This window comes from Suricata suricatta, chromosome 17, assembly GCF_006229205.1.
Source record: "Suricata suricatta isolate VVHF042 chromosome 17, meerkat_22Aug2017_6uvM2_HiC, whole genome shotgun sequence".
NCBI classification, from domain to species: domain Eukaryota; kingdom Metazoa; phylum Chordata; class Mammalia; order Carnivora; family Herpestidae; genus Suricata; species Suricata suricatta.
Window position 1 is genome coordinate 34639581 of NC_043716.1, and position 13152 is coordinate 34652732.

At 49.4% G+C, this 13152-nt stretch overlaps 1 protein-coding gene across 2 annotated transcripts in view; it reads right to left on the reverse strand.

Annotated features, from left to right (window-relative positions):
- Positions 1-899: 899 nt before the first annotated feature.
- CALCOCO2 (calcium binding and coiled-coil domain 2) overlaps positions 900-13152 on the reverse strand; it is a 28212-nt gene continuing 15959 nt past the window's right edge. For both annotated transcript variants that reach the window (XM_029927920.1, XM_029927921.1), the window contains exons 6-13: positions 10511-10599; positions 10144-10213; positions 9071-9193; positions 8701-8787; positions 6150-6245; positions 3770-3905; positions 2455-2483; positions 900-1934 (exon numbers count right to left, since the gene is read on the reverse strand). In XM_029927920.1, coding sequence (XP_029783780.1) covers positions 1758-1934; positions 2455-2483; positions 3770-3905; positions 6150-6245; positions 8701-8787; positions 9071-9193; positions 10144-10213; positions 10511-10599 — 807 coding nt within the window. In that variant the 3' untranslated portion in view covers positions 900-1757. The remainder of the gene's footprint in view (positions 1935-2454; positions 2484-3769; positions 3906-6149; positions 6246-8700; positions 8788-9070; positions 9194-10143; positions 10214-10510; positions 10600-13152) is intronic.

A 13152-nucleotide genomic window follows, 5' to 3' on the forward strand; every position in this document is an offset into this window, starting at 1 on the left:
GATAATCACGGTAACCCTTGGGGTAGTGGAGGCAAAAGTGGCGGGGGGGGGGCAGATAATTCACCAGAAAATGGTATTCACTGATTTGGATTACGTGCGCCACTGGGCTTCTCCATTCATGTGCTTAATTAAGAGCTGACGAGTACAAGATAAATGAAACTGCAGCTCTTCACTGAAACTATATTTGGGGAGCGGCAGAAATTCTGCAGCGAGGAAGGCGATCTGCCAGGGAGAGTGTGTCACCACCTCCCCATTACATTTCTCTACTAGAGCTCATCTTACTGTCACCTCTGAATCTTAAGGCGTGAAAGGCTGGGGGCCAGGAGACAGCTCATTGAAATGCTGATCCAGGAGGCGTCTAGTGTCATGTTCATTTTATCAAAGGAGAAATAAAGACAACGCGTAGCTGGCCTGGGGCTCAAGTCCAATCACATCGGGGAAAACACCAGAAGGAGGTTGACTCAACCTTATCTGAGATGTCACGGTTTACATGACTCTGAGGTTTTTGACCGGCCGGCCGGCTGCCTGCCTGAGAGTCGTTTCCGTTTATTCTGTCCCTGGAGGGGGAGAGAAAATGGAATTGCTTTCTTATAGTTCGATTAGGCGAATCGGGACGGAGGGCATTGAACTTAGTCCACGAAGAGCGCCCAAATCCATGCTGCCCCCTTTGAAAAAGCGCTTGGGAAGCTGGAGCAAGAAGTCAGAGCTCCAGATTTCTCAAACCAATGCCCTGTCACCTGCCTCTCCATCTCAAGATCGCGGCTGGGGCACTTCTGGTGACTAGACTAGTCAAGACAAGTGGGGAGAAATCACTGGTGGGGCCTACGAGTCCCATAAGCCTCTTGGTTGCCCTTTTCTCATAAGCTTCAAAACAAAAGACTGCAAACTCAATGACCAAATTTAAGTTACCAACGTCCCTGAAATAGAGGACTAGTTTATTTTTATTAAAGAGATTAATAGTCTCATTATTCTGACTTCTCCATATTCAAAACTCACCTGCTCAGAAAGCTGCAAGCCCAGACAGTTTGTAACAAGTCCTATGCATCATTGAGGAAGGACTTACAGCAAGAAAAGTTATGTGCATAGGAAAGATCAAAGAGTAGAAAATGCCAAACAGAAGTATCCAGAGAGAAAGAAGGCGTTCTGTGATTGAAATATTTTGTGCTCATGGTTCAGGAATAAGATGCTTCTGCTGGGAGCTGTGAAACCTGTGGGCTCCAAATGGGATGACTGAGTTCTCTGCAGTGTCATCTTTGGCTAGTTTACTGCAATCAGCGGGAGAGAGAAACCCGAGGAGGAGGAGGAGGAGGAGGAGGAGGAGGAGGAATTCTCAACCTCCGCTCAATCACCGGCTGCAGGCTCACGACTCAGAACTCAGTGGACAAACACTCAAGGACTGACCTTGAAGGGACAACTTGGAAAATGAATCACTTAGTATTCGAGTCGAGCCTGTTGTGAATGAATAGCCGGTCAGTTCCATCCCAGGGCCTTTGTGCTGGTGACTCTTGGAAGACTGGGCCCTAGGTGAGAGCAGGACACAGCTAGTTACGGGACCTAAAAGGTAGCAGTCACTCACAAGGATGGACGGAACGGCCCTCACCACGTCATCGGTGTGACTCCACCCTTAGGGCAGCAGGACTGAGTAAATCCCTAATAATTTCGTGTTAGGCAGGATCTTGGGTCATAACTCAAAGTAGAAGCTACCGGTTCTATCTATAAAAACCTAGGGACGGTACAGAGCCAAGAGGCCGGGACGCTTAGAGACTGTGGCAGTACACGTGGTCTTCAAAGATCTGCTTGTCTTTTGCTGGGAAGGTCTTGCCACAAATCGGACAATTCAAACAAAGGGGCTGCGGGTGCTGTGGCTCCAAGGCGGGATCAAGAATGTCATCGGCGAAGTCCGATTTGCAGGTGGGGCACTTCCTGGCAGCGAGCTGGGGGAAAGAGCAAAGAGGTGAGTCCCAAGGCGCACTCAGTGTAACAGAGGCTGTGTCTCGCATCTTACTATAGCCTCAGCACAGAGCACAATGCTCGGCACACGGCAGGTGCTCTAGGAGACGGAGGACGACTGAACATATTCACCTCTGGAGACCCGTCACTGGGGCTTTCTCTACCCCAGGGTCGAAAGGCCCCCACTACTGCTAATGTGGTCAAAGAGGGTCCGGCCTGGAAGGGACCCCAGGCACACCTTGTTGGGATGGCTGCCTAGTTCGCATCTCCTCCCTAGTCCTGGTGCCAAACTCCGCTCACAGGTGATCTGCACCAGGAAGCTGATGGACGAGCAGTGCTTTCTTCTCCCTCCCTCAACAGCTTCGGGTTTTGACCCAACAGATCCAGCTGCCTTCCCGAACTGTCAACATGAACCAGGGTCTCTACGTTTCTCCCATGAACTTGAGCCGGCAGGGACATTTCTCAAGAATGTGATGCGGACAATCTCAGGATTCATGTACTTACCAGGCTTGGGGCAGAGCTCTCCTGGATACCTGAGAATGATAACAAAGATTTCACTGGATGAGAGAAATCCCATCCCTACGCTGTCGAACTGCGATCTAGCAGCTGCTTTCTGTAACTCTCTTTGTTCCCTTTCTCCCCAGTGTCTCTTTCTCTCTCCTCTGTGCCATTAACTTCTGACAGAGGGGATCTAGGTCAATGATAAAGGGAAAAGAGGAAAAAATAATGAAGTGGCATTTGTGACAGCCATGCATATTGCTATATAATCAGAAAAAAATACGGGGCGCCCGGGTGGCTCAGTCGGTTCAGCGTCCGACTTTGGCTCAGGTCATGATCTCAGGGTTTATGAGTTCGAGCTCTGCATCGGGCTCTCTGCTGACAGCTCAGAGCCTGGAGCCTGTTTCAGATTCTGTGTCTCCCTCTCTCTCTGCCCACCTCCTTGTTCACACTCTGTCTCTGTCTCAAAAATAAACATACATTAAAAAATAATGATAATAAATAAACCCTATTACAGCATGGGAAAAATGAGATTTTAATAAAAACGGTCACAATTTAATCAGAAAACAATTTGAGAATAGATTTGAACACTGAATCCAGGCAAACAGGGATTTTTAAATGACATGCTTAGAAAATATTTTTAAAGAGGAAAATAAAGTGTCTAGCCCTGCCCGCTGAAAAGATCTGATTGGGATGCTGGAGAGAGGGCAGGACTGCTTTAAACGGCCCAAGAAAAGGTCTTCTATTGCTCTTGGAGACAAAAGAGCAAAAGTCCCCTGTTCCCTTGTGTCTGGCGAGGACAGGCTGACCTTCGGGCCTTGAGTGACAAGACTGGTGTTCACGCCCGCTTCCTGTCCTCCAAGACCAGTGCGGGGTCTCCATGGTCCACACTCCTGTTACCCTCGGTCAGGCCACCGCGGGGGCCGCCTGACTGCCCGTTCTGGGGCGGCCCACCCCACCTCTTGTGCTTCCCTTCCCAAACCTTTAATTAGCCTCCTCAGTCTTGTATGTGTGTATCATCTACACAGAGACATTTCTCTGATTTATATATTTGGAATATAGCCACGGGACTCAATTTGTGTCCGCTGCCTCGAGGCGAATGGTCTGATTTGCGTCTTCTAGATTCAGATTTATTTCTCAATTAACACTTCTTGCCCGGCAATCTTTCTATTGGGTCCTCGGCTTCTGCCCGGCAAGTCTTAACAATGAGACTGGTCTTAATTAGCATCTCGGACCAAAAAAAAAAAAATTTTCAGCGGGAGGAGGGCGGAAGGATGCAGGCAGGCACGGGGCCTCCTAGCTCAAAGGGCAGCTGTCTTACCGGAATAGGGGTTTCCATAGACAAGTGCCGGGTTTCGTCCTGCACCTCCTTGATCTGCAGTAGGCACTTGATAAGACAAGGAGTCAAAATCCAGACCCATGTAACTCAGCAATCTGTTGTTCTCCTTCTTCAAGAGCTAGGGACAGAACATTCGTAGAGACGTGTTGAAAGACAACAACAAAAAATGGCCACAAGCCAGTAGCAAGGGGATGCCCATGACAGGTAGTTCTCGATGACCAGCGGGCGCGCTGGAGAATCCTGGGAAATGATATATTGTAATTCTTCTAAAGGGAAAGCAGAGGCCTCAACACTCTGAAGATCTCAGTTGTTTATACCCGAATTTAAATATACACTGCATTTGTTTAGATTAACTCAAAAAAGAATTTTAAGCCTCTAAATACATCCCCACTGGGGGGCGGGGGCGCGGGTGTGTGTACAAATGTTGCCTATAGGAGGTGGCGGGAGCTACATTAAGGTTGAAGCTGTTGGGGCACCCGGGTGGCTCAGTCGGTTAAGCGTCTGACTTCGGCTCAGGTCGTGATCTCACGGTTTGTGAGTTTGGGTCCCGCGTTGGGCTCTGTGCTGATGGCTCAGAGTCTGGAGCCTGCTTGGGATTCTGTGTCTCCCTCTCTGCCCCTCCCCCACCTGTGCTCTGTCTCTCTCTCTCTCAAAAATAAATAAAACATTAATTAAAAAAAAGGTTGAAGCTGTTGTACATTATTAAGAGCAAAATAGTTCTTTTAGTCTCCTTCCCAGAACAATTTTCTTACACAAGGTGAATATTCATCTATATAATTTTTCTGTCTTTATGTTTTATCCTTTTCAAATGGATACACCGAGAGAGAGAGAGAGAGAGAGAGAAAGGAGGAAGAGAGAGAGGGAAGGAATGATGGGAAGAATAAGAGAGAAGCTACGAGGAGGACAGACAGCATTTAATGTTCTTAGGAAAAAAAATTCGTAAACTGCCCCTTAACATATTAAAAGGGCTTTACTATTGGTTCTCAACAAAACTTTCAAATATCAGATCTTGGGGCACCTGGTTGGCTCAGTTGGCAGAGCACGGGACTCTTGATCTCAAGATAGTGGGTTCAGAGCCCCACAATGGGGGAACAGATTACTTAAAAGAAAAAAAAATCCGACCGTTTTCCCTGTTGCAGATTGTGTGTCCTCCCCTCCTCCTAGGAGACTACGCCAGGAAAACAGACCTCAAAGTCAAGGTGTATTCATCTAAATCGAGAGGATGAGAATAACGGGACCGGAAATAGACTCCAAAGGCCCCTATTATGCTGAAAGGTGCTAGCATAAATGACGTAATCAGAGCCAGAAAAGATCACTTGGGGGCACAGCCTGGGGGGGGGTTCAGAGAGGGGAGAGACAGAGGACCCTAGGGGGGCGTGGATACCTTTGACACAAGAGCAGGAAAGTGCCTTCGAGGGCAGCTTTTTTTTTAAAAAACATTTTAGGGGCGCCTGGGTGGCTCAGTCGGTTAAGCCTCCGACTTCGGCTCAGGTCAGATCTCACATTCCTGGGTTTGAGCCCTTCGTCAGGCTCTGTGCTGACAGCTAGCTTAGAGCCTGGAGCCTGCTTCCAGTTCTGTGTCTCCTTCTCTCTCTGCCCCTCCCCCTCTCATGCTCTGTCTCTCTCTGTATCAAAAATAAATAAAACATTAAAAAGATTAAAAACCGTTTTAATTTATTGTTTAAAGACATTTTTCTAATGTTAATTCATTTTTGAGACAGAGAGGAGCACGAGTGGGGGAGGGGCAGAGAGAGAGGGAGACACAGAATCTAAAGCACAATCCAGGCTCTGAGCTGTCAGCACAGAGCCCGATGCGGGCCTTGAACCCACAGTCTGCGAGATCTTGACCTGAGCCGAAGTCAACAGCAGAAAATAAATGTTGGCTGGATGAATGAATGAATGAGTGAATGAATGAATGCACAGCATTTTCTTTCATAGCATTTGCCCACCATGGGCCCCGTACTAGTACAGACCATCACTTCTGCCCTGGTTTGGTGGCAGAACAGGAAAAAGTTGTGCTGAAGGAAAAGGGGTCCCTCAACTAGCATAAAAAGGACGTAGGATATTATTCCCCAAAGAAAATACCTGTAATAAGTGTGAAGTTAGACGCAAAATTAACTTAGATCTTCCACAGGCCTGTTCCTTTCAGGTGGACTCCTGCCACGCAGCGCGGGTTCCAGGCATAGAACCGAGAGTGAGGTGGTGGTAGATGAGGGACCCAGGCTGAATTTGCTGTCAATGGTCTCGCCCGCCCTCCGTCCCAGAAAGGGCACGTTTACTTAACTCTGGGGCATCCTGTCTCCGGGTCACCCTGCTCCTGCCCCTGCACACCGTGAGGTTTTTGCCCTCTCTACACACTTACATCGTTTTCTCTCTCCAGTCGCTCTTTCTCTCTCTGCAGAGCGTTATACATAATCTTGTTCTCGCTCAGTTTTTTTGACAGGCCAGAGTTCTCATCCTATTGATAACAAAAAACAATTCGGGTTAGGAGCACATATTATAATCTGGATCCCAAGTGGGGTAAAGCGAGGGGCCCGCAGAGCATCCGGGACTGGGGAGGGGCGGGGCGGAGGGAGCTGGGGTGCAGAGGAGGGGATGGGGAGGCGCTGGCTTACAGAGCAGTGACTTAACAAGATGTGGGGAGGCCTGGGCCAGCATCGAGGTGCCCGTTCCTTCCGGGTTAGTGGGCGGTGTCAACGACCAAGGACAGAAAACGTAATACGCTTGGGAAAAAAGCCTCAAGACGGACCGATGAGGACCAGGGCTAACTGGACCCTTGTTTAACCCCACCCAGCCAGGGACACGAGCCTCGAGATGGCGTGAGGCACTTAGACTGGTGGGACAACCCCTCCAGCTCCCAGGAAGGTGAGGCCTCTGCACTCAAGTAACACAGAGGACGAAGGAACCCTGGAAGGCATCCATCGGCGGCTGCTGGGAGCCCAGGCCAAGGTCCTGGGCTTCCTGGTGTGACGGGCTGACCTGACTATGTTCAGACACCCTCAAGCTGGCAGGTTTTTCGTCAATGTCTCCCATCTCCTACCTACACAGGTACACGTGCACACGCCTCCCGAAAACACTTGAGCTAATCCTACTAGTTGTTTTTTTTTCTTTTCCAAGAATTTTTTTATCGGAATGCTGGTACCCAGACTGCTGTGCGAGTCTAGCCGACCCCGAGGGCAGTGTGAGAGGGACTACCCGGTGGCAGCGCTGACTGCTGGCTCCCGGCTCCCGTCCCCACTGGCTCTTGCTGGCCTTCCTGGTCCCGCTTCACTTCCTCAAAAGGCAGAAATAAGAAAGGACTATCTGAGTCTACATGGAAACCTGACCCGTGGCTACAAAAATCTTCCCTGAGACCTGCAGCTGAACTGGGGCCTAGATTTCCGGGGCGCCCCCAGACTCGTTCCTGGCCACACACTCCATTCCTCCTCTTTGTAGCAGAAAGGGGATTTTTTTTTTTTTTTGAGACATGTTTCTCCTTAATGAGGGTGGACAATCCTCCGGGCTCGGTCTAAGAACCACACACCTTCACGCCCCTTGCTGCCTGGGCCCCGGGTCACCTACCGGTGCGGCAGCCCTGAGTTGCCTGGTCTGTTTGTGGAGCCGCTGACACTCTCTGTACTTCTCTAAGAAACAGGCTTTGCCAGCCTCTCCCTTCACCTGGAGGCGCTCTACCTCTGGCACTAACTGCTCCTCCACTGTTTTCTTGTCCCTAGACTCCCGAAGCACAAGACACACCGTCCTCAGAGTCTGGCATCCTTGGGATAGGTGAGGAATAAGAACTGAGCCCCTGGGTCTCGGAAAACGGTCCACGAAAACCGGGACCCTCCCCGCCCCAAAGGACGTCCAAACCCTTGAATGGGCGCACGTTATTTAACACAGCGATCCCTTTGCTACGGAGGCCGCAAAGTCCCCCTGTGCCAGCAGGGCCCGGGCCTGTCATGTGGCCGGACGGAGGGGAGGACCCGAGTGGAGCGGAGCGCTCGCGGCCAGTGAAGGGCGCGGCGTCACCCGGCCCCGGCTTCGCTGCTGCGAGCCTCGCTGTTTTCAGGAAGCTAGAACACATCCTTGTGTTTGTTTCTTTAAAGTGGGAAATATTCCCAATGTTGAGTTGTTGATCCCCGGTGCCATTTTGAGACGTACCAGTGTGGCCAAACCAACCATTTCTCTGGGTGGCCGATTTGGTTCGGGAACAGAGTTCAGAGGACGCGGTTTTCCTCGTCATGATGCTGGGAACTACGCTGTAGCTCATGGACGCTGGGACTCCGGTGTTGACTGAGCAATGACTGAGTGAGTGCGTGACGCCTGCGTGGTGTGAGTTATAAACCCGATAGCTGCATACCCTCCGCACATCAGGGTTTCTCAGACCCTTCGATCGATTTGGAAAACGATCACCCCGAGGCCTCTTTTGCAACATTCTATCCTATTACTGGAAATGATGAGCTGATTAGGCTCTCATTACTATATTACTGTAGCTCAGAATAACTTCAAATGCTAATTGCTCATATTATATTAATCACAACAAAATCTGTTTGGATGGCTGTGATATTATCAAACTGTAGAGCTCAGCTCTATCATCGTTAATTTGTCTGCCCCCAAAAGAACCGTTTAAGGAGGTGGTAGGGGTTACTCGGGGTGGAAACCCAGTCCAGGGTTGTATTTCTGAGAACCTGTCATGAAGTTTCCCTTTCGGTATCCGCCTGCCATTCACCACGCCGCGGAAAAGGCCACCTCTCTCCAAGATGTTTCCTAAGTGACAAATTCTCTGTCCTTCCTGGGTCAGAGGGGAGCACCTCATCTGTGTCTTTTTTTTATCCTTTCCACCACCTGAAAACGGACCCTGCCCCTTCCTTCCCGTCGGCACCCCCCGCTTCCACGGGCTCCCTTCCCCCAAAGCCATCCAAAGACAGACGTGCCGTGAATGCTTGCTGTTTCTTCAGGGCGGCGGTTTCTTCCTGCTTCATCACCTCTACTCTCTGCTCCAGCTTCTTCTGATGCTCCCTCTGCACGGAAACAGATTTCAGTACCGCCGGCCGGGGAAACACGGGGCCCGCGCACACTGGGGAAGGTCCCGCTGAGCTGATGAGCGAGCAGGATGCAGACACAGGGGGCGAGCCTTCCCTTGCCGGCCTCTGAGAACGGCCATGAGGTCCCTCATTTCTGGTGCCTTCCTCTGAGGCCTTTCCCAAAGCCGGTGATAGCCGGGGACACGACAGAATAATGAACGAATGATCCACAGGTTCCCGCAAGGGCCTAAAAATGTTAGTTTGTCATTCATGACCCTACCTGCTGAGTTAAGGTGAGAAGAAGCTGGCTCTTTTCCTCGTTCAGTCGCTCCAGCTGCTCTGTCTTATCTTGATCTCCCTGAACGAGCTTCGCCATTTCCTTCTCTTGCTTTGACAGCTGGGCCTGGAGCAAAACAAGAGAAGACCACCAAGGTGTGAAAGAGGGACAAGTGAGCGGAACAGTGCTGTTTCACAAAGACTAACACAACTTGGGGGGGGGTGTGAAAGAGGGACAAGTGAGCGGAACAGTGCTGTTTCACAAAGACTAACACAACTTGGGGGTGTGTGTGTGTGTGTGTGTGTGTGTGTGTGTGTGTGTTGTGTGTGTGTGTGTGTGTGTGTGTGTGTTCTCCTCAGCAGCTCCCGGCTGCCCGAGAGCCCTGGAACGTCTTCTCTTCAGCTCTCCCTCCAGAGCCAAGACTCGAGTGAGGGAAATTCAAGCAGCAACTCTTGAAGGTGCAGCTCCCTAAAAACAAGAGTGCTCCAGCTGCTTTCTGGTTTACGTTCTAGGCTTCTGAGAAAGACTTGGCTTGAAGGGATTTTATAGCAGAAAGAAAAACGTTTGGAAGCCACTGGCAGAGCGGACGGTTCTCCATCTTAAGAGCTTGCGACAAATATGAACTGAACAAGTTATGCGGTTTCCAGCGGACCAGGACTATAACAGTAACGGTGTTTGGGGTTGGGGGCGGTCATGACCAGAAAAACCCCTCAAACTTTAGTCTAATGATTTTCCACCTTTTCAAAAATATTTGTTTTTGAAAGACAGAGACAGAGTGTGAGCAGGGGAGGGGCAGAGAGAGAGGGAGACAGAGCATCTGAAGCAGGCTCCAGGCTCTGAGCCATCAGCACAGAGTCCGAAGCAGGGCTTGAACCCAGGAACCACGAGATCATGACCTGAGCCAAAGTCAGATGCTTAACTAACTGAGCCACCCAGGCGCCCCTACTCTGATGCTTTGAAAGTCACACTTTGGGCACTCAATATAGTGCAGCATAGCTTGCTTTCTCTGGGCCACCAGGCAGGCGTGGTGGCAAGGGTAGGATAGTGCACTCCGGCAAAGGTCCGTCATCACCTACCTGGAGCTCCTCCACTCTGACTCCCATCTTCTTGTTTTCTGAGGACATCTTCTGGTTTTGTTCTTTCAGTCTGCGGAGGTGAAAAACACGGTCAGACCCCCAGGCCTTTAATGATTCAAGGCTGCGGAGTTAGTTTAAAATCCACTCCTCTTCAGTTCCATTTCAGCTTCCCGACCTCACTGCTTGCATTCAACACTTTGGATTAATACTTGAATTCAAGTTACATCTCCTTGCCATTCGGATCCTAGTTCTCTAACCTAGAATCATTCCCATCACTGTCCTAATAGCAAGACTGTTTTCTAGGGAATTCTGGAGCCCCGCCAAGGGTGTCCACAACACAGCTCCTTCCGGCCGGGGACACACTTACTGCAGCAGCTCCGCCTCCCAGCTGTCCTTCTGGGCCTTCACTTTCTCTTCCAGCTTCTGAGTGGCGCTCTTTAGAGTTTCCAGCTCCTCCTGCAGATTGGAACATCAAAGGAACCAGCCATTTCTAAGACAATGTTTAGTATCTCAGGCATCCAACAAATATTTACGGGATGCTTATTACATGTCAGGCACTTATTATATGTCACAACACAACGGTGAATAAAATGTCCAAGTAAGGCGATTTCCATATTAAAATGTTCTCAGGGGCACCTGGGTGGCTTAGGCAGTTAAGTGTCCGACTTCGGCTCAGGTCATGATCCTGTAGTCTGTGTGTTCGACGCCCGCATCGGGCTCTCTGCTGACAGCTCAGAGCCTGGAGCCTGCTTCCAATTCTGTGTCTCCCTCTCTCTCCCCCTCCCCTGCTCATGCTCTCTCTCTCTCAAAATAAATAAACATTAAAAAAGAAATCACCTTAACTTCTCTTCCATTCGAGCTTGTATTTGTCCATTAATTCATTAAACAAATATTCAGTGAGTGCTTAGGAGGGACCCTTCCTGCACTGCAGACACAGCAGCGGATGAAATAAAGTGGCTTTTCTCTTTGAAAGGTGCTACCCAATAAATTCATGAATGCTGCACATGGAATTAAAGTCGAGCAGCCACATTTAAAAAAGGAAACAGATACGATTCATTTTATTAAGAGCACATTTAACCCAACAGTCTAAAATATTGTTTCAACAGATAAATGAAAAGGAAATATTTTAATTTTTTTTCATACGAGGTCTTCAAAATCCGATATATACATCATGCGGACAGCATAGCACAATACGCCACATTTCAAGAGTTCAATGGCCACATGTGGCTGGTGGCCACTGTACTGGTTCTAGACAGTTCTTTCTTTCCTAACTTCCTTCTGCACTGAAGCCAACCCAGGGCATCAATAAGTCACTGCTTTTATTTTTTAAATTATTTCATTTATTTTAACTTGCTGCTTCTGACTCCAAGATTTACATATTTGTAGTCTTTTTAAAAATCATTTATTTTATTTTTTATTTAAAAAATTTAATGTTTTATTTATTTTTGATACAGAGAGAGACAGAGCATGAGAGGTGGAGGGGCAGAGAGAGAAGGAGACACAGAACCGGAAGCAGGCTCCAGGCTCTGAGCTAGCTGTCAGCACCCACAAATGTGAGATCTGACCTGAGCCAAAGTCAGAGGCTTAACTGACTGAGCCACCCTGGCGCCCTTATTATTTATTTTTGAGAGAGAGAGAGAGACAGATAGAGCATGAGCAGGGAGGGGCAGAGAGAGACAGAAACACAGAATCCGAAGCAGGCTCCAGGCTCCGAGCTGTCAGCACAGAGCCCGACACGGGGCCTGAACCCACGAACCGGGAAATCATGACCTGAGCTGAAGCCGGATGCTCAACTGACTGAGCCACCCAGGCGCCCCTATTTTTTTATTTTTTAATGTTTGTTTATTTTTAAGAGAGAAAGAGTGTGAACGGGGGAGGGGCAGGGAGAGAGGGACACACAGGATCTGTAGCAGGCTCCAGGCTCTGGCCTGTCAGCACAGAGCCCAATGCGGGGCTTGAACTCATAAACTGAGATCATGACCTAAGCCAAAGTCGGATGGTTAACTGACTGAGCCACCCACACATCCCATTTTTTAAAAATGTTTTATTTATTTTGAGAAAGTGCGAGTGCACGCAAGTGGGGAAGGGGCAGAGGGAGGGAGAGACTCCCAAGCAGAGACTCTCCTAACAGTGCAAAGCTCAATGCAGGGCTCGATCTCATGGAACTGTGAGATCATGATAGGAAATCAAGAGTTGGACGTTTAACTGATTGATCCACCTACACGGCCCTGAGCTGCTGGGATTAAGGGAAGTGAAATGCTCAATTACAGGGGCACACAGTAGGTGCTGCATAAATATTGGCTTGTGTTATCGTTACAACTGATAGCCAGCAGGTCGGAGAGCTAACCCGAGAACCCAGCCCTCCTGAGTCCTTGGCTAGAACCCATCAGGTGAGCTCCTGGCCAGACACTGATTCTCGATAGACAGACTGTGAATTAAATATCTATGCCACCTCTGTAATCTCACTGCCTGCGGTTGGCCAGATCTGTCCCCTGGACCTGTCATCCACACGTCTATCCCAGCCCAGGGCTGAGGACACTACGGGCACAAGTGTGACAGCAAGATCTAAAGAACAGCTGGTCTGGGAGCCAAGAGAAGCAGGTCCTAACCCAGTGTGATTGCTAAATGGACCTCTTCCTCTCTCCTCGGGGCCTCGGGTTCCTCACCTGTAGATCAAGGGCTCTAAGATGATGACTGCCAAGGTTTGTGTGTTCTGGAAAGTTCTGAGGTATGACCTCGGGGTAATTGGTTTATAGTCTTTAGAGAAGGCTCTCCTCTTTAGCTCCTCGAATTCTCAACTCTCATTTACCACCTGCTGACCTGAAGGATGTTTCAAAAGAGAAGAAGCAAGGACTTGGGATAACTTGCAACCTTGCCTTCATTCTCTCTTCTCCCTTGATGTCTGCCTCTAGCCGAGCAGAGAAAACATTTCACGTGACACGTACAAACTAGGACGAGGTCACAATACGTACAAACTAGGACGAGGTCACACTGCCTCAGTGGGACCGC